Below are 22,319 nucleotides of genomic sequence, written 5' to 3'. Positions count from 1 at the left end.
GATAAATGACTAATTCTAGACTATAACCAAATAGGTATGACTTAAGTTAATCATGTATTTTACATTTATTATCGCAGTGGCGGAGCCGGAAGGGGTCCGATGTTTGGAAACTTTTTTTATTCGAAAAGTTTATGCAAAATTAGGACAAAAAAAGCTTTTTATACCCTTGCATCCCGCTTATTCTCCCGTCTACCCTCATTTTTTAACCACGAGATTTGCTTATCGGAAGAACTGCAAAGAATATGACATTCAAAATGTTGTGTTAATATTGTTGATCTCTTATAAAGTCATGAACTGTGAAATAGATATGAATATGGTTCACGATTTTTATCTGCACTAATTATTAAGAATATCTCCCGTCGTTCACGGTCTGTCGCATAATGTTCTGTTAGGGCGAGTTTTGTTGAGTTGCGTTCGTTTTCGGCAAGTTCCGTAAAATTTGTGGAAATTTCTATTTAAAGGGCATTTAATGTCGTAGTCATAATTTACCCATTGTTTTTTTCTGCATCTCATCTGTTTATATATGAAAATCAGTCATTACAAAATGAGTGCTTCTGTGTTGAAATCATATTTAATCCCGGAATGGAAGACGGAAAAAAGAACAAAGAGCAAGCGTTTGTATCTGAAGAAAGAATGTTAGGATTTCCCAATCTTTGATGGCTAACTAGAGAAGTTAGAGAGTATCTAGATACAATATATTTTATAAATTTATAAAAGAAGATGATTTGTCCAGACATTTATCAAAAAGGTAAGGTCCAGGTCATCGTGCACTAATTGTCCACATTTTGAACAATTTCAGAGGATACTTTATCAAGGGGTAGTTCTTACCCCCGGAACCCCCCTTTATATCTGGCACTGGTGAACATTTTTCCTTATTGTTTTTTTGACTTATTTTTCTAAACAACTCTAATCATTTGTCGTATTTGTACATTTATCTAAATCATAAAGACCGCCAAAATAATATCTGATCTTGAAATTTCAATACGAATAGCGTCGTATGATTGATCTATATTCGCAGGTTGTATATTTATCAGAGATCATTGAACAAAAAAAATCAAAATTCTTATAAAACGTCAACACAATGTAAAAGAGTTCAAATTATTGAGTAGTTAAGTAATCACATTCTTTGCCAGTATTTCAAACATTTTAGGATATTATGGTTTCGACCAATTGATCATAACATACAGACACCATAGCTGGGTTTTAATTTTTTTTTATAGTTTTCAACAGGTTAAAAATCATCAAAACATGTCAAGTAATTAAAATACAATATTCGGACACATGAACAGTAAAACACCAGTAAATCCAACACACAGAGTGCCTATACGAGAAGTAGTGACAACAAATGTTAAACCCTTAGGTCTAACTTATGCGGTCCACTTTATGTCGGTGAAACAAACGAACGATTAAACAAACGAATGTGCGGTCATCATTCAGGTATTAATACCACCATATTGCTGACAGTATATCAACATATTAATCAAAAAGATCATTCAATCCTCTCAATGAAAGTTCGTATTTTTGAAAAAAAAATTCCATCCGACGAACAGTCCCGTCTTAAGTGAAAACTATAGTAGTGAAAGAGAGGAATACTGGATACGCAGACTACGTACTGCAATACCTTGAGGGTGCAACGACAACATCAGAAGTATAGGAAGCCTTTCAAACCAATATAACAACAGTATGAATGTGATGAATTTAATTGACGATTCCGCAAGATGTCTCCATAAATGGTCTACTTATTTTCACACAAACACCTCCTGGACTCATCAAATTCAAACTAAACTCTATTCTATACCTCTCACTCTGCTACACTTTCTTTACCAAAACCAGTCTAGACACTTCTGTTTCTGAATCTACCTCATCATTATACAGACTTGTTGACATCATTTTGGATATTGGTTTCCACAGACCCTTTAAACCAGTTTTTGTAAAAGGACAAGATGCAAAAAAGTGACTATTTCTTCCACCACCGTTTGTCAATAAAGGTATAGAGGCATTTAATTTTGCTAACATCCTTCATCACAAAAATGTAACCAACAGACAACATTTCAAAGACATACCAATATCGATTCCTTCATATTCCTGTGAAAACGTACTACGTAAGATTCTTTCTAAAAGTTCCAAGTACCATGAACCACGCTCCATAAATTGGAATTATAACTAAAGTTCTTATGGATGCCGAGGAGGACTACGCAAAAAATTGATAAAACGAGAAAAAGAAGACATTGATTCTGTCAGAGTGGATAATGGGCGTGTGGTCTTTAATTTTGAAATGAAAGAAAGTTGTTAGTAGATCAATGAGTGTCAATGCTACATCAGCTTTCAAAGACCCCGATGTATGTTTTCGTACCAGCAGACAAAGCCAAAAACAACATTGTTTTTGTCTGTAAAACGTGTTAAATCAAATGTTTATTATCAGAGGTAGACAAAGAAGATAAAAGCATTTGTAAGACATATAATGCCACTACACTCTCCAACGAAGAGATAGTGGATGACCATAAATCTGTGCTATCCTCTGTGGTCTTTCCACAAAGACAATGATAGTGATTTTCTGTCTATGTACTGGATTCCTAAACACCACAAGAATCCATATAAACGTCGTTACATAGCTGGACCCGCAAAATTTACCACAATACCTCTTTCAAAACGTTTAACTTCTACACTTATTGCTGTCAAAGATGGTCTGTAATGTTACCACAACACTTGTTACTCCCGTATTGTATTAATTCAATGTGGATCCTGAACAATTTGAAAGATCTTTTGGAGACCCTCAATTCAATTTTATTATTAGAATATAATAGCATTAAAACATATGTTTTTTCAACACTGTATTCTTCTATTACTCATATTCTTTAAAAACCCCGATTCAAAAGCATTATACGTCGTTGTTTCTCCAAAAAAGATGGTACACATAGATACAAATATATAGTTCTTGGTGGAGATTCCTCATACTTTGTACAAAATAATTCCAAACCATCTTCCAAATGTACAGAAGAGGATTTTTTTCAAAATGCTGGAATTTTTTATCGACAACGTTTTTCAACAAACGGTCGACATTCAAATGGGAACAAATGATGCTCCTCTACTTTCTAACCTATTCCTTCACTCTTATGAGGCTGACTTTATAGCTGATCTGATCCTAAAAAACATTGTTTAACTAGATCTTCTAATCTCAGTTTCTGCTATATCGTTGGCGTATTATCTTTAAACAATTCTAGTTTCGGGGATTGGATACATCGCATCTACCCCATAGAAATTGCGATTAAGGATACTACAGACATTGAGAAGTCAGTCTCATATCTTGATCTTCACTTAGAGATCGATGGTAAAGGAAAACTATTAACCAATCTTTATGACAAACGTGATGACTTTTCATTCAGAATTATCAACATATCTTTCGTCTGTTGCAACATCACTTCAACACCTGCGTATGGAGTATTCATATAACAAATAATACATTATGCCCGAGCTTACCACAACTATGCAGACTTTTAGTATCGACTTCTTAAAATTAGGGTTCTGAAACAGAGTTATGTTGCAACGAGATTAAAGTCATCACTACAGACGTTTTATGGTCGTCATCATGATTTTTTTCCTCTACCCCGGACTTGAGCTTTTATGAGCAACATGACGGGTGTTTCTGGAAAACCAGGGTACGCTTACCCTACCGGTGCACTTGGTCCATGCTCTCGGTTTTTAATGGAGTCCGAGTTGGTTGCTCATGTACTTTTGTTAATTTGATTGTATTATTTTAGTTACTTTATATTCTTTGTCGTGTTTGTCTGTTTTCCATGTCTGGTCTTTGTCCCTGGATTACATTCTTTTGATTTCGGCTAGAATCTTGGTTCCCTTGATTACTCTTTCACCACGTGACCTCAATATCAATATCAAGCTCAAATTACACCCTACATCATTCCCCCTTTGAGTTAACATAACATTTCTTAATACTTAAGCTAACGCAAACTGCAAGAGAAATATTACCGGAATTTTGGTTCCCTTGATTACTTGACTATAAATTGTTAATAATATAATTTCAAAATGCACTCACATGTCGCTTGTTACTCTCTTAAGTTCTAAGTATCCTAGCACCCTCGAGTTCATCCATGCGAGACATCTAAAACTGCATCATGTACGTATTAGATTCAAGATTGTTTAGAAACTGCACCAAATGTCTAAAATATTTCGGCTTATCTAAATTAAGTTTCATAAAATGCATATTAATAGACATGAATTTTTTTTCATATACTGCATGAATTTTGACATAGTTAAATGTATTTTTTTATTAAGGAATATATATAGATATACGAATTCCTTCTTAAGCCAATCCCAGCTTTTTGAATTATTTTGCCAGAATCCTTTTTTTCTTGTATCATAACCCAAAAACTCATTGCGAGCATTCCAATGCAACTGTTTGACATTTGGGTTTGTATATATGTGATCACCTAGATCATTACAAAATTAGCAATACCAACCTCTCCTAATTTGCTTTCATATACATTTTAGATATTTTCTTTTCAAATCGGACAACAAAGTGTGGTATTTATTTTCAAACAATACATACATTTAGAACTCGTTATAAAAACATGCATTATGAGAGGTTGACTTGATTGGTTCTTATACCTCCTTGAATGAACACATTTGAATAATATTTGAATAGTTCATGTATTTTAAGGGCCATTGTATTTTAATAACAAAGAAAAATGGGTATAGAGTTTTTAATGAAGAAAAAATCAATAATGTTATAGTACTTTAGACTGATGTAAAAGGAAAAAGGGCGACAGACATTTGGCAGCAATCTGTCATGTCGTCTATAGCTACCACTACTAAGTTATATAAGTCTGAATAGAGTACATTGTGTTCTAACTTGTGCTAACTCTGTCTTTACTTTTCTAAATATGTCTAAAAAATACTTGGATTATCTTGACCGAGTCTCACCTTGTCAAACTAATCTCAAGTAGTCTCGACCATGTCTCGACTTGTCTTGACACAGTCTTGACCTGTCTCGACCAAGTTTTCACAAGTCTTAACAAGTCTCGACCAGTCTCAAACAGTCTTACTAGTCTCGACTTAGTCTCACCCAGTCTCGACTAAGTCTTAAACTGTCTCAGCAATTTAATTCAAAGCTCTAAACAACCTTATTAGTCTCGACATGAATTTTTCATCCTTTATAGCATTAGAATGTTTGGAAATTGTCTTAATTTATTTAAAAGTGGGAATGTTTATTGTATTTGAAGTATATTTTTCTGAATAAAGATACTTTTTATTCTAATATCTAAATATTAGATATACCTTTACTTTAACATTTCACGACATATTGTCATTTTGTCAATTTTGTACCTTTAATTTATATTCGTTTTATGTAGTTCCTGTTTACCTTTCAAAAGTGCCTATTGTTCACTTATTCGTTATCGTAATTAACACTTTATTTGAGCTACTTCAAACATATAATATTCTTATTTTTCCTACCCGGTATATATCTAAATAATTGTGGGCCTTGAAATATTGCGTTTTACTTGGGCCGGTAACTTATGAAATAATGAAAATAAAAATGTACTTTTTTTTCAAAAGTTACTTAAAATTACACATTAACTTACACAAATTAACATTCCCACTTTTTTAACAAATTGCATGCATGTATTTAGATAACTTTTAAGTTTTACAATGAACTTAAAAACTGCCATATGAGGGGTAGTATCCCAAACATGCGGGGGTTCCCTAACTTGAGGTCGTGTAACTTGACAGTCGGTATAGGTGAGATTTCCCTGATTTCAACTCTTATGTGAAAGATTTTGCGTGACAATTTTTTCCTCCCCAAAACATATTTTAAAAAAATCTTGTAAAATGCTCATTGTTCTTGTTATGAAACATTTACATTAAACCACTGCGGTAGATCAAAACGTATTGTTTTCCTGATTTAAAAACTCTGCAACTTGTTTTATAATTAAATAATCATGTTGCACCATATGAAGTCGTACGTGTATACCTGTCTGTTAATTGCAAGCCCAGACCTGTGTCAACAGATCCTCGAACCGCGAAAAGATAAAAAGGAGCTGCCCACGCTATCTTTAATTGAGGGAAAATCGTCCCTTGAATTAACTACAAATGAAGTCTGATGCTTGATATAAAATAAATAGCCGACAACAGGGTTGTAGCACAATCGACACAAACCGTCATTCTTTAAAAGAATTATTAAATATAGAAATACTAGTTTCAAGCTCTGAGTCTAATATTACAAGTAAACAAATTTTTAATTAATTATCTCAAATTTGGTTGCATTGTAGAGGTGGGTTTATCACTGAAATATATGCAGTTCTATTTTTATATTTATTCCAATGAGACATCTGTAAAACTTGCATTGTTTTCTCGCCAATTCCGCTTTATTTTTCATTCGATATAAACACATATTCTTTAGACACATGCATTCATAGCCCATGTAACCCAGCGCGCATATTAATTTTGCTTGTGAATTATACATGTACGATACATGTGATGTAAAGGAAATGAGTCTCCGTACCAATAATCACACAATGAAAATAATTAATCGTTAAAGTAATTTGTACGTTTATAGTTGAGCTGTTTAATCTTTAAATAGAAATATTCACGTAAATTTTATACATGTAAAAGTGGAGTAAGGGGAGAGCCTTAAATCTCTATTCAGATCGGAATTTTATCATTTTGTTTTAAATTCGTCGTTACAAGTGTAAGTACATGTGTATAAGGTTTAAATTTTATTCATATTTCTCGTCTTCGATTCACTTGGTCAGTACTAGATTTTATAACAATACTTTGATACCAAAAATGAACGATATATACATGTACAAGTATACCTCTAGTAGTGGAATTACATAAATAATTCCACTCAGTATCTGTATAATGTCACTGAAGACGCAATATACACGCGTGTCACTTATCAACTGTCAGCTAACTACCATGTGTCTAAATACATGTATTTTATGTTAAATTCTAAAAACTTAATTAATTGAGGAATAATAAGCCCCCGACTAAGGTTTTTTTATGATATTGGGACTATCCCAAGAAAGGATCGCCCTAAATTTAGCGATAAAACATACACAGTACCTGTATATTATAAAGATTACTATATAGAGAAACAGTAATACAAATGTTCACATTAACAATTCATCATACATGTACATGTACATACACGAAGTCATTCATATTTTGATACAGGTCAATAACTATACAAATGTCAGAAAAGACATCTTTCACCTCTATACCCCCGCGCTACTGGCTCCTCTCTAACACCAGTAGACACATGTTCGTTTAAAATAAAATCGATCTAAGTATTACACCGAAACTGCTGTCTAAAAAAGAATAGCTTATAAAGCATAGAAACAACCTGCTTACATCTCACATGATTATGATGACTCTGTTTTGTTGTTAACAAATTCAAACATTCGATTTTATAATTCATAGCCAAACTAAAAGGAGTCAATAATTGCATGTTTATATAACATGTATATTGGTAAACATGAAACTGATACAAATTTGCTGCATGCCACTTATCTATTACTAGATTAAAAATTGAAAAAGTTCATAAACCTTTTGTACATTATGTCAAACATGTACATATAACCACAGAGGCTTATTAGCGTCAACTAAACTGTTTTTTATTATATTTTTTTGCGTTATCATGCGAAATTATGCATCTACAACATCAACGCGGAACATCCGCTACAGATTTTGAATACATATCTCGTAATACTTATACAAGTTACATCTTAACAAAAAAAGACAGCCACACATTGTTTTCGATGCAACCGAGAATGTGAACTTCTTTTATTTAGTTGTACGACTAGTTTAAAGCAGGGCCTGTTCGATTGGTAAAGTCGTTCTCGTCCTTTCTGCCAAAAGACGTTAAACCATATCATTAAATGGTCAGGCATTTGAATATTGTTATACCTAATCTTGCAAAGCGAGACTATGTAAAGATGTAGGGTGTCCGTGCTTCCGTCAGTCCATACTAACTTCCTTCCTTATGCAATAGGGGATGCATCTCGCATCTCTCATATCTTCAATTATTTTTTAAAATGCTTAAAACATATTTTGGTGTCACTTCCGACTAAATATAGATGTACTTAAGATATAGACAATTAATTGCAAATTAATTTAAAAAGATAATACTATTATTGACAGGCATGATTTTAACCCATTTCCTTCTCTATATACATCCTTTTATAAACTATAATTTGTTTTTCATAAAAAATGCACACACAACATAAAAAACAAATAAAAGAAGAGAAAAGAAGAATTCTATTATTTTTATGTAATTAATCTATCACACGAACATTATATATCAACATAAATCTGTATAATAATGATACAATATTATCATTTTATACGGTACCATGTTTATCGCTTATGTGATTCAGGTACATGTGTTCATGTAAGTATTGTGATTTCGAGGATCGTAATAAATGACACGTGCCGGGCCGATTGTACGGTATATTGTATATTGTCTGAATAGCGTAAATATTTGTATACAATTTTCTCTGGTATAATGATGAACGTCACATACAGGTACATGTATCTAGCGTTTTCATCTGGTCATGTGTGCACCCAGGACTCATGAGCGGTGTTAAGATGCACCGAATAGCGATTCAGATTCTTGTTAAAAAATAATTTCGGGGCTGAACAGGAGTGTTTAAAAAAGACTGGCTTCAGATGATACTACGAAAGGCTTTTCAAACTATAATCTGCACATTTTTTAGTTCAAAATTTATGAAAGTTATATGTGTATTGTGGTTTCGAGGATTGTAATAAATGCCAAACGCCTGGACCGGTTGCACGGTATATTGTATATTGGCTGTATAGCGTAAATACTAGTATACAATTATCTTTAGTATAATGATGAACGTCACATACAGGTACTTAGAATTTTTTTCTGGTCCTGTGTGCACCCAGTACTCCTGAGCGGTGTTAAGATGCACCGAAAAACGATTCAGATTCTTTTTGATAATAACTTCGGGACTGAATAGGAGTATTTACCAAAGTCGGGCTTCAGAGGTTATACCGAATAGGTTTTCAAGCTATAATCTGCACAATGTTGGCCAATTTTTTACATTTTTTCAGTTGTTACTGATTCAATTTCTCAGCACACTATTGCTGTTTAAATCTAAGAGTATGTAGAATCTGTTATCTACTGTAAATGTTTGTATGCATGCATTGATTTAAATTAGGCAGAGTAAATTCTATTTAATATATTTTTTTATTTGACAGGCAGCGAGGAAACATCAACTTTTTCAATTAAACTATTTATATTTGACTTTCTTTTCAAGTTCTTTCATCCAAACTTTGATGTTTTCCATATCAAAGTATCACTATGAATGTTCTTTCCTATAACCTGAATAATCAAGTAACTGTCTTCATAAAAATTATGCAAAAGGCAGTTCATGCATAAAAGAGATACAGTGGTTTTATCTTTGAATTCTTAAATTAGGACTGTATTCAGTCCTAGATTATTGAATATATGTTATCGAGACAGTTTGAGATTCATTTGAGACTGGTCGAGACTTCTTTAAGACTATTCTTGGCTGGTAAGACTGTTCAAAACTATTCGAGACAGGTTGAGGCTGGTTAAAACTTGGTCGAGACTGGTCAAGACAAGATAAGACAGGTCGGGACTGGGTCAAGACAAGTCGAGACACATTCAAGACTTTTTGAGGCTTGATTGGACATGGTGAGACTCAGTCGAGACAATCCAAGTATTGTTCAGATATATTTAGAGAATTTAAGACAGAGTTATCACAAGGTAGAACAAAATGTACCCTATTCAGACTTATATAACTTAGTAGTGTACAGTCAAGTACGCTACATTTACATAGCTGCTTGATGTCAGTATAACCCTATCATTTCAATTGTGATATTAAATTATTCACTTGCGTTAACTATTTCAATTGTTATTATGATCGTCTTAAGAATATTTCAAAACTTCATTGAGCTACTTTATAGAAGACGAGAACTTTTGTCAGAAGTATCTTTAAAACCTATGGAAATGTGTCATTTGATAAGTAATGTTTTTTTTTTATCATTTTTGAAGGATGAAATTAAAGAAACAGCATGTGTAAGTATTAATTTGATGAAACGTTGATAATTAAACTTTTAATTTAAGAAGAAAGAAATCGGAATTTGATCGACTTAGATGTGCCATAGATATAATCGTTATTAAACGAGACGGACCTATACAAAGAGATCACTTTTCACATCTTTCTTTATCTTGTATATTGAGTGCAACCAATAGCTCAATTAATTTCAAGTGTAGAAATAATCAAATCAATTTCAAATATCCATTATGCACCTTTAACAAATATGGTTGTTTATGGAATCATATCATGAACCATAAAATGCGTCACATTAGATAAAAGCAGGAGCAACCTTTTGATTCCACATGATTGGAAATTTAAATACATATTCACGTATACACCAATCTTTCAATCTAGAAATCCCGTTTTATGTTATCTTCAAATCATGTCAGATTTAAATAGTATAGCAGGTGTAGAATTGCATTACACATATTTAATGCAAATAATGCACTTTAAGGCATTTTTATAAAGGAAGTAAAAACAACTTTGATAGCGTGAAAAATTTTACTTGTAAAGGCAACGAGAAAAATCATTCAAACGAAGAAAAAAAGTAACTTTGAATTGATGGCATAATTTTGCTCTCCTTATGATAGTTTATCCTCCCATAAAACAAGTTAAGGGATTGATTTGTCTTACAGGGAAGTGAACATATCGCACCCGTTTTAATCTTCCTCAGTTGAGACAATGTCAAATCTTTGCAATATATATTTTGATTAACACTCCATTAAACAAAATTTGTCTAGACATTTCATTATCTTCCAATACATGATGTTCATTCAAAATATCTTGCAACATACGTTTACAAGTAGATATTGGACCAGCAATGTATTTTTTGCCCAGGTTTTCATTATCGGAAAAATAGTAATCATAATGAGAAATCATGGCCGCAACAGTCAATGTGAATGACCTTTTCATTTCTGTTGTACGTTTTTAAGGAAAAGCTAAATTTTTACACACTTGATTCTACATGGTATAAGTAATTTGAGTTCATTCAATTATCTGTCCAAATCAAAATTTCACATCCATATTGTCATTATCAGTAGAAAGTGGAAATAATAATATTAAAAAAATATTAAAATTCTTGAAATATTAAATTAAGTATATCATTAACTAAAAATTACTAACTATACTATCATCTCAAAAGTTCATAAAATGACATTTGCAGTATTTTTACCTCCCAGTTTACTCCCTCATGCTGCAAATATTCAACTTCGCTGTGTTGACAGAACCCCTTGGTTGCGATATTATGCAGTGGTGTGATATTTTAAATCGAAATTTTAACCTTCAATATGATTAATTAAACCTCTGTTGCAATGGTTTAATTCCCCTTATATACCACATGCTGTTAAAAAATGAAACCCATGTTACGATATTTCAACCTCCCGGTGTGATAGGTTAACAGTTGCAATACTTTAACTCACTTTTACAATATTTTAACCCCTTGTTACAATAAATATACCCCATCCCCATGAAAGATAACACCATATAGTGATTGTTTACCCACTTGCTGTGATGAATAAACCCCGTGCTGTAATATTTTAACCTCTATGATAAATTTGCCCGAAGGGGTCAATATTTCAAATGATATTAAAAACAAAGTTCCAGTATTACACCCAGGTCAAAATTTCATTGGGTTAAAATATCATTCAACACCGGTGTTCACTTGTATTACTTGTAATATAATGAGATAAGATTGATTTTATGATAATGCTTGCTTTGATAGGTCTATAAATTTCATCGATATCGATAGTCTTCCGTTTTTCACTTGCTCTGCTATTCATTACACAAGTCACATTTTTTTCTTTTCCGAGAAAATGCGGAAAAAAAATTCCACGCCTCTGGTTGTGTTTTTGCAGAGATTAATTCCCTAGTTAAAAAAGTTAAAAAAATTATTTAATTACGACAAAACGTTTTGTTTTCTGTAATAAGTTTTAAATGCAATCCACGGTGTTTATATAATCCAGTAGTCCGACGGTTCAAACTAAATTGACAAGGTTATAAAATGATTGAGTTTATGCATGTACAATGTATTGTGTCATCATTAGTGAAGCTGTCTGTCAGTCTCACTTATACAGGTTGCATTGATACGAAATATGTTCATTGCTAGTTATTTCCACAATTTAAAATAATTCTAAAAACTCTTATTTCTTCTGGTTGTTAAATTCAATTGATATATTAAAATAATAGTTTGTTTCATTTTTCAAATAAGAGGAAGGTTGCAGCGCTGTTTGATAGAATCGTAAGCAAAAAACAAAAGGCAAAGCGTGTACTAAAGGAAATATATGGCAAACTTCGAGGACTATTGGATAATCAGTCCTTTTTCCCACAACTGAGAAATGAATTGATGAATGAGTATGGTGATCTAAATGAATTCCTAGCAAAAGGAGTTGAGGAAATTTCAGATGACTTGTGTCCTATTGTGGTTGCAGGTATTACTTATAAATAATATTTTGTTTCAAGCCTCTGTCGAATTTATAATGCTATCAGTGAAATTTCGCTAACGTTACTTGATTGTGAATCGCCTCGTTTTAACTTTTCCAGTTGTAATATGAGTGGCTGGAACTACTAGTTTTCAGTTAACCATAAAAATCAATGTACTCCCTGATTTTATTTTTATAAACAAGTTGTGGTGAACTACAATTAACTATTGAACCTTACTGTTACTGGTATAAGTAGGATAGCAGAGGTTTAAAAAGTCTTCAAATAACGAAGTTTAATGCAGCGAACTATAATACGGCTATTTATGGTATCATTGTTTAGGAAAACTATTCTACTTTTCAAATTAGAATTGTCGTACAAACGTATTGTGGAAACAAATTTAAACTTTTGCGTGTTGTGAGGGCGCCCTATTTTTCTTCACAAATACCGGTTGTTAAAAGTCAATTTTGATAATGAAAAAGTAATATAATTTTGTTAATGATCTAAGTGTCTTTCAAAGTAAGCATTAAGGATTACATGGAGCTGGATTTTTTAATTGAAAATTGTCATGTAAAAAATATTGACTTAGTATTGCGGACCGTATTTGTGTGCTAATTTTAAGCCAATTTTCGTCAATTGTTTGAAACTCGTGCACGTTCATTGACCACAGTGGGTTTAAATGTATAGATTTGGTAACCAGGTACTTTCTGAATGAACTCTCATTTTTTTTTGTAATGATAAGAAGTATTTTAATTAGTAAACAAAAAGGTCAATATCTGTATAAGCTACCTCTTAAATGCGGAATTTCACGAGCTCCGTGTATAATCTACCGCATATTGTACCTTGTTAATAACTAGTGTGACAAGTCAAAATTACACTCTTGTATTGTTGCATTTTGCTAATGATATGTTGCGTACTATTTATTTAGCTGCGATTATTATCTTTAGTTTGCAAGAAGTCTTCGGTAGATTTTTTTATTCGTGTCATTTTTTTGGATATCCGCTTTTTTTTTCAAGTGACATTTATAATACTCGGACTAATCTTACTATGATACATTTTAATTCCGTATTATAAAAATCAATGTGCATGATATTTCAAATTTCTAACATATTAGAAGCCCCCCTTTTCTCTAAAGTACTTTTTTTGTATCTTGTGAAGAACATGGACTCCATATATTATTTGCAATTGTAGCTGTATAATAAACCGAATCTTATCTCATTATAAAATTTATAAACAAGGAAACAAGGAATTGCAATTTAAAAATTCTCTGCCGCTTATGCATGCAATAACCGAGCGTAATACAGTGGATTCAACTTAATTGCATACCTGTTGATTGCATAGACACTCAAAAAACAAAAACATTTCCCATATTATCATTGTAAAAATCTCTTATTTGCATAACACAAGATAAAAAAAAATTCCTACTAACTGCATAATTTCTTTTCAAACTTTACTAAAAAGTATCTAAATGTGTAAAATTACAATAGTAAATCGTACACTGTAAGTGGAATACCTAAAGTTTCCTAAGAATGTTGTTTTAACAACATTATTTTCTTTTTCTTGTGAATAGACACTAAGACATGAATCTTAATTAAACATGATAAAAGAATATATATTACACTTAAACATTGAAAATACTAAGTAAAATCCCCGGAAAATGATCATTTCTTTTAATTGCATATTCCTGCATAGTTTCTATTTCTGACAAATTAGTTATGCGATTAACAGGAATCCACTGTATACCTAAGCGAACGAACGCTTTAAAAAGCAATAAAAAACCATTGTCAGGTCTATGTCGGTCTGATATCGTAATATTTTTGTTTTACTTGATGCTACATGTAGCAAACCCATTTTGCTTTACCATTAGACTCAAAGGGAACATAAACTGAACACGCAGAGACAAACTAACTAGGAGTTAGATGTGAAGGGTACGGGTTTTATTGCTAGAATGTTCAATACTTTTACTCACTTAACTCTGTTAAAAACCTTTTCTTTCCACACCTGGGTACTATTAGTAACAGTTATGTTTTTTTTATTTGAAAGAAAGTGTTCCACATTAATGGCTAATAAGCCTTTCAAACCGAAATAAATTTGCCACTGACACAAATAATCAAACTCGTCAGAATAAATGTTTTGGCGGTGTAGTATTTGTCGCATTTCATGACCTTTCAAAAACCTGATACTGCAATACAATACAATGAAAGTTTTTTATTTCTTCTTTTGGCTTGAACTGGCATTTCTAAGACGAATATCGTAATACGTTTGTAATATATTCGCTAATATATGTATTAAACAAAAACTAATACGAAATCAATAGGATACAATAATGCACAGCATTGGTATGTGCAATAACATCAAGTTTAACCGATGAAGAAGTGTTATTTTTGCTTTTTTTCTTTGAGTTGCATTTTTGCATTATTGGTATTGTCTTTTGTATATTAATACATGCTTTCAACAAAATGATAGCTTTCGTTGTACCTAGGTCAGCATGAATTATAAGCAGTTTCGCTGATGCTCTTTTGAGTTATTAAGACTCCATTTTGATCACAAATTTTGTCACGAACTGAGACATATATAGATATAAAGATTATATAAAACTTAGACGTACTAAAAAGTTTTACTTAGTATTATATGATTATCTTTGCAAATATACGAAATATTCACAAAATGGACCAATTGGGAACTTGTATTTGCACTAATGGAGAAATGATACTTTCAAATCTGCTACTTAAATAGAAAATTCGATATTTTACTGCAAATGCTAGATATTAAAAATAAATTCAGAATTTTTTTATGGACATATTAACTTTCTAATTTTACATTTCGATACCTCAAAGGTCAAGGTAGGCCTTTCGATTTGAACTGCTAAAATAAGTTTTTGTCATGTTTACCAAAAACTGCTGCGGACGACACTATTTGCTAGTTTTTATTAAATATAGTATTAATCCTTGTAGAAGATGGAATTTAAGCGGTCATACAAAAATGACACATTATTTCTTTGAAAATCATGATTGACATTTGACCCCATTTTGTAAAAGACGTGACCATAATCGATGCGTACCACATAGATATTTCGATAGAGCTTGAAATTAGCTTTCCATCGATATATAATTTAGTCTTATTATATTCCGGTGCATTACATTCTCAAAGATCGATAGTCTGCTATATGACATTCAATAGAATATAAAGATCATGAAAATATGTGTAATTGAAAATAAATCATAAATACATACATGATTCTACTCTAGGAGAAACGAGTGCTGGTAAGAGCAGCTTTGTTAATTTGCTTTTGGGTGTTGATATTCTCCCAAGGTCAGCAGTATCTTGCACTGCTGCAATATGTATGATTCACAACAGCGAAGAAAAGAAAGTGGTGCTTACACAGAGAAATGGTAACAAGCTAGACCTAAATATTAAACAAGACATAAGTCTTGTAGAAATGAAGAAATATATGAAAAAGCATGTGCAAGTTCATTACAGCGAAACTGCAAAGGATAAAATGTATGAGGGGAATGAAATACAGTATGTTGACGTATGGTGGCCAAATGAAAACATCCCAGTAAGTAAAGTATATCCTTAAGACGAGTGTTCGAACCTTTAAAGATTAATTCGGTAATTTAGTGGCCCAAATGCTCGAAAATATATGCTTTCAACTTAAATACAAAAATAGATTAAAAATCTGACACAAAAATACTTTTGTAGACTAATACGTGTCCATCTTTGAATTATACCGAGCCTAATATGATGTGGGTAGCTACCTGTTAGACATAAAGGTGAACTTTGACTCGTTTTCTAAAAAAATAAAAATTTAACAAAAGAACGAAGAACAAATATCTGACAAATATAACGTGAATGATGATAAATTAGGAGATCTAAAGGTAAAAAAGTCAGACTTACGGCCTTGGACGGGGGTATAAGAGTAATCAAGTGAACCAAGGTTATAGCGGTAATCAAAAGAATGTAATCCAGGGATAGAAACCAGACATGGAAAACAGACATACACAACAAAGAACACAAAGTAACTAAATTCATACATACAAAATAACAAAACTAAATGAGCAACTCGGACTCTACTAAAAACTGGGAGCATGGACCAGGTGCACCGGTAGGGTAAGCGTCCTCTGCTTTTCTAGAAACTACCGCCGTGTTGCTCATAAAAAGTCAAGTCCGGGGTAGACAAACGAGGGAAAGAAAACTATGACCCGTTGAATAAATCAGTTTTCATGGTGCTGATGGATACACCATAACGACCCACGAGTTCATGATAACGACCATAAAACATCTGTAGTGATGACTTCAATCTTATAGCAACATAACCCTTTCCAGAAGCCTATTTGTTAGAGCTCTAGCGCGATACAAAAAGTCTGGGTAGTTTCGGCAAGCTCTGGCATAATGTATAAGTTGATGATATGAACACTCCATACGCAGGAGCTGAAGGGATGTTGCCACAGATGAAAGGTCATCACGTTTCATTTGGACGAATGTTGAAACACAAACTATACATGCTTACTTATAAGCTAACTTATACAAATCTTTAAATTTACTCTTTTATACATTTGGAATTTATGGTTTGACCAACACTGCAAAACATAGTTGCAAAGTCATCAGACTAAGTGCAACTCATGGAAAATACTTCTTTCATGAGCTAAGTCAATTGAACAGCAGTTTGCAATTGATATTAAACCAATCTTTTAGTACAAAACACATGATAACATGATGGTCGCGAATATGAATTTCAAAATTTCAAAAAAACGAACTTTGGTTATGCGTTTTGTCTATATTTTCTTCTAACATATTTATTCTTATATGTGTTTGTTAGGATTAATCGTCAATACTAATGATGAAATACATAATTTTGATATAATGGTATAAATGACAACTAAGTTGATGGTTTATCTGTAAGCTTTAAACTTGATTATAGAGCCGATTTAGAAGTAGATTCTACAAATATTCCCTTATTGATTTTGTCTTTCTTGTTATTTCCCGGTTAAATTTTCTTAATTTAGTCATACTGTTCCACACACACTTGTGTTATTTTTTATGTATATGTACTTTATTTGCCTTTTTGTGGGTGGTGCAGTGGTTTGTTCCATAAAGACAAAACTGTTTTTAAATCTTACTAAATGAATTAAAACATATAATGATAACGTCTCAAAACTAATTTTGATAAAATCATATTTTAGAAAGATATTTTGATAGTGGATACGCCAGGAATTGGACCGGATAATCCAAAACTCACTGACAAACTGTTCGACTTTCTACCAAATGCTCTGGCATTTATATATGTCCTGAATTCATCAAATAATGGGGGTGTACAAGAGGACAGGGTAAGCATGTCCAAATTATGTTTATTGCTACTGTTGTTTGTTTTAACATTTTCGTATTATGCTGATGTTCGACTGAGCGCATTCAAAACATACAGATATATTAGGGAAGATATATATGTTTCTAAGGTTGATATATTTACGTGTGAAATTAAATGTGATACTCTCAAACTAAGCAGATATTATCTTTAAAGTTTTCGACACCTTTAAGTCTAAATGAAAATTACATGTATCTTATAGCTTGTGTCATAAGTTATATTTGCAAACCGAAAGGGTTAATCGACTGTACAACTGTAATTACTGTGAGATTTTGCTGTTGGTGAAATGCAGAAAATTCTTTCAAAATGCTTTCCAAAACATGAAATTTGTTATAATAAAGTGTAAAGTTATTGTCCTTATTCCTGTAGAAAATGTAATAAACAATGGACTACATCATTTGATGATTTTTCCAAATTTCAGTTAACACATTTAATAAAGCTTTTACAGTTACGATTAGTTTTTAAAATATCAATTTCGTCCTTTTACATGCTACACCTGTCTCATATTTTGAATGTTTCGTCATTTATCTTTTGATGTTTTCATTTGAATAACAAACACATTCTAAAGCCTAAACATGACATAATGAAAAATATTCGCAAAACCTTTTGCAGTATTTTTTAACAAAATATCTATTTCTCGTTATTATTGTTAGCTTCATGGGCAATAATAATAACAAAAACGTGTTAATTAATTGCATTATTTAACAAATATAATTGCTTTTTGTAATGAGCAGATGAAGATAGAAATAGAAAATATAGGACAATGATTACATATTTCACCTTTTCATCAGATTCTACGGATTCAACGAGAACTCGCTAGAAAAGGTCAAGAAGATAAAACATGTTCTTATTTCGACACGGGAAGAGCTATTTTCATTTGTAACAAGTGGGACCAAATACCTGACGATGAAGAACCTGATGAGATATTCCAGATCATTTCAAATAAATTGAAAGAAAACTGGTACGGGTTCAATCCAGAAAAACTGTTCAAGCTAAGTGTCAGTAAGGTAAGTTATTGTTTTGCTTCAATAATGCATATATATATTGTTATGAATTTAGAATGCTTGAATGTTAGAATTGGTCTCAGTATTGTATTCTTTGCCCCACAGGCTTCTATAGTACACCTTAAAATTTCATGATTTTCAAAAAATGGACTAGGAGTTTTACTCTAATACTTGACCATGTTTTCCCATTAAGGAAATGTCAAAAATAATTTTTAGACAATTTTAGAAAAAAAGGCACGAACTTTTGTACACCAGGACATGTGGAACTAAAATAAACTTTTTCTACTTTCACTTTTATTTGAGTTCATAAAATAGACCCCTTGTCTGAAGCATTACTTTCATAAAAATCCTGTTTTTCCTTAAAAAAAGCAAGTTTTCTTTGTCATTCTTGATATTTACCCTGTACTTTTGATGAAGAATGATAATCATTTGCAAAGAAACAAAAACATGAAAAGGCAAAAAGAAAGCGCACCACATTTTTTAGCCTCCATGTTTTGAAGTGTACCCGCTCGGAAATATGTAATACAAGACTGATACCAAAATAGTTACCAATCATGTATTTGTAAAGTTATTATGATTAAATACCCATTGTACCAATGTAAATAGGTTTTTCCTCAGTTTTGAAATAGATAAATTTTATACTCCAACCCACGTGCTTCAATTTCATTTTCTTGATGTTTTAACAGCAGACAGTTATTGAAAATAACAGATTGTTTAATCTGCTAATGTTCAATGGTTGTTACTAATGTCAAAATTTGTACTAACTTTATATATTTTTTTATTTTGTGTAAGCAACAACGATTAATTTTTACTGGTCCTAATCACTTGGCGAAATTACTGAATAAATTTGCATGAAACTTAAGATGAGTGTTTCTAAGAGTATCCTGCACAAACTGACCGTTTACATTTTTGATCAGTTGATGAACATGGCCGCCCTTACTAAAAATAGAGCATGAGCAGACAGCAGATTTTTACATATATATCCATAACTTCAAGCCAGATTCTGCCACAAGAGTAAAAATATTCAGCATGATGAGATCTCTCTGTGGTCAACCTTGGTAAACAATTGTTGAACCATGTTGGAGTTATTGCCCTTTTTGGACTTTTTGCTGTTTTTGATGTTATTACTATCAAAAATCCTCTCCTCAGAAACTACTATACAGAATGCAATGAAAATTGGTATTCTTGATTTTTAGGGTATCCTAAACAAAATGGCCGTTTGGACTTTTGATCGTGTAAAAACATGGCCGCCGTTACTAAAAAAAATCGTAGTCAGATAGTAGTTCTTTGCATATATGTTTTAGGTTTAGCCAATATTGCTGAAATGATCCCTATTATAAGGCCTGTAAAAGTCTCCAAGGGATCAAAGTTGTCAGATGACTCCATTTAAGAGTTATTGCCTTTGAAAGAAGAAATATGACTTTTACAGTTTTAAGCCAATATATTGAAAACTGTGATAGGCAGAATGAAACTTTCAATTACTGAAATGATTCTTATAATGCCTACAAAGTTGTCAGATGATTCCGTGTAAGAGTTCATTGCTCTTGAAATACAAACAAATATGTTTTTGAGCTGTTTTCAGCCAATATCTTGAAAATAATAAAAGATAAAACGACATTTTCAGTTGAAGAAGTGATCCTTATGAAAAGTTCTACCAAAGGATTCATGGAGTCAAAATTGTCCACCAACTTCTTGTTAGAGAGTAATCAAGGGAACCAAGATTATAGCGGTAATAAAAAAAATGTAATCCAGGGACAAAGACCAGACATGGAAAACAGACACAACAAAGAACATAAAGTAACTAAAATCATACATACAAAGTAACAAAAGCAAATGAGCAACTCGGACTGCACTAAAAACTGGGAGCATGGACCAGGTGCACCGGTAGGGTAAGCGTCCTCTGCTTTTCTAGAAACACCCGCCGAGTTGCTCATTAAAGTCCGGGATAGACAAACGAGGGAAAGAAAACTATGACCCGTTGAATAAATCAGTTTTCATGGTGCTGATGGATACACCATAACGATCCACGAGTTCATGATAACGACCATAAAACATCTGTAGTGATGACTTCAATCTTGTAGCAACATAACCCTTTTCCAGAAGCCTATTTGTTAGAGCTCTAGCGCGATACAAAAAGTCTGCGTAGTTTCGGCAAGCTCTGGCATAACGTATGAGTTGATGATATGGACACTCCATACGCAGGAGCCGAAGGGATGTTGCCACAGATGAAAGGAAAGTTGACAATTCTGAATTAAAAGTCATCACGTTTGTCGTAAAATTTGGTCAATAGTTTTCCTTTACTATCGATTTCTAAGTGTAGGTCAAGATATGAGGCTGACTTCAAAGTGCCTGTAGTATCCTTTATCTCAAGTTCTTTTGGGTAGATGCGATGTATCAAATCCCCGAAATTAGGATTGTTTAAAGATAATACGTCATCTACTACTCTTGAAAGCCAAACATTTAATTAGGTGAGGGATTCAGGCTCCTGGGAGCCCCTTGTTATATAATTTCAACATTTTGTTCTGCTGTTATATCTGTCATATTTTTAAAGGAAATGGCAAACAGTACATCGGAGAAAAGAATAACTCCTGAATTTAGTGCAGTTTTAGATGCAATACAGAACATGGTTCCAGCCACTATAGAGGAGAAACTAACACGTCATATAAAGTATTTTAAAAATTATATGAATTAATATCTTAATTCTTTGACAAGAAAATAGATAAAAAAAATGAAGAAAAAAAGAAAAAAACTAATTCTCATTAATTTGTGGCTCCCATGTCCGGAAGTGTCATGGGGTATATAACAATAATTTTCCCTTTGTCCACATACCTTGGCCTTACTTTCTCCACTAATAATGTCCTAGAATGTTTCGTATTACGTCCTGTTAAAATAAAATAACAAAATGATTTTGAATCGTTTTACAACTATGACATGGTAAACAAATCAGTCTGTCTTCATGGTGCAGATTGAGTTCATGAAGCCTAATTGTAAGAAGTCAACCGAGGTATAAAAGCAAATGTTTGGTTGTTCTTTCCGGCGGACTCCAACTAAAATTCGAACGCAGAAAATCTAGAACGTGAACATTAGCACGTGATGTAATTGTATAGCGATTTTTGATAGGACAACCTCGTTCGACATCTGGAAAGACAGCAGAGGATCTGCAACGAAATATATATTAAGCCAAGCAAAGTAAAATACACGTATAATGGGATGTGAAAACTTGACCATCTTGCTTGTAAAAAACTATATAAATGTAGAGATATTGTATGAATGGCTAGGATCCACGCAGGTTGTTGATACGAAGATGCATAGAAATATGTAGTCAAATTTTGGCTACATCTGAACTCTAGAATTAATGAAAGAGTGCATATTCGCGATGAAAATTTAGTCGCTCCCTCAGCGGGATTTGAACCCCTTCTATACTCTGACATT

General features: G+C 32.4%; 1 protein-coding gene across 7 annotated transcripts in view; it reads left to right on the top strand.

Annotated features, from left to right (window-relative positions):
* The window catches only part of LOC148602887 (uncharacterized), a 52,184-nt gene that overhangs the window by 15,902 nt on the left and 13,963 nt on the right, over positions 1–22,319 (top strand). For 5 of the 7 annotated variants that reach the window (XM_088551486.1, XM_088551488.1, XM_088551489.1 and 2 more), the window contains 6 exons: positions 10,061–10,084; positions 12,313–12,532; positions 15,770–16,080; positions 17,705–17,848; positions 18,675–18,890; positions 21,439–21,554. In XM_088551486.1, coding sequence (XP_088407612.1) covers positions 10,061–10,084; positions 12,313–12,532; positions 15,770–16,080; positions 17,705–17,848; positions 18,675–18,890; positions 21,439–21,554 — 1,031 coding nt within the window. The remainder of the gene's footprint in view (positions 1–10,060; positions 10,085–12,312; positions 12,533–15,769; positions 16,081–17,704; positions 17,849–18,674; positions 18,891–21,438; positions 21,555–22,319) is intronic. The other 2 variants (XM_088551490.1, XM_088551492.1) reach the window with 2 other exon arrangements.

The sequence above is a fragment of the Perna viridis genome, chromosome 11, assembly GCF_037379345.1.
Source record: "Perna viridis isolate PV_CMFRI_1.1 ecotype Kerala chromosome 11, ASM3737934v1, whole genome shotgun sequence".
Taxonomy (NCBI): Eukaryota; Metazoa; Mollusca; class Bivalvia; order Mytilida; family Mytilidae; genus Perna; species Perna viridis.
This window is presented reverse-complemented; position numbering and strand designations above follow the sequence as displayed.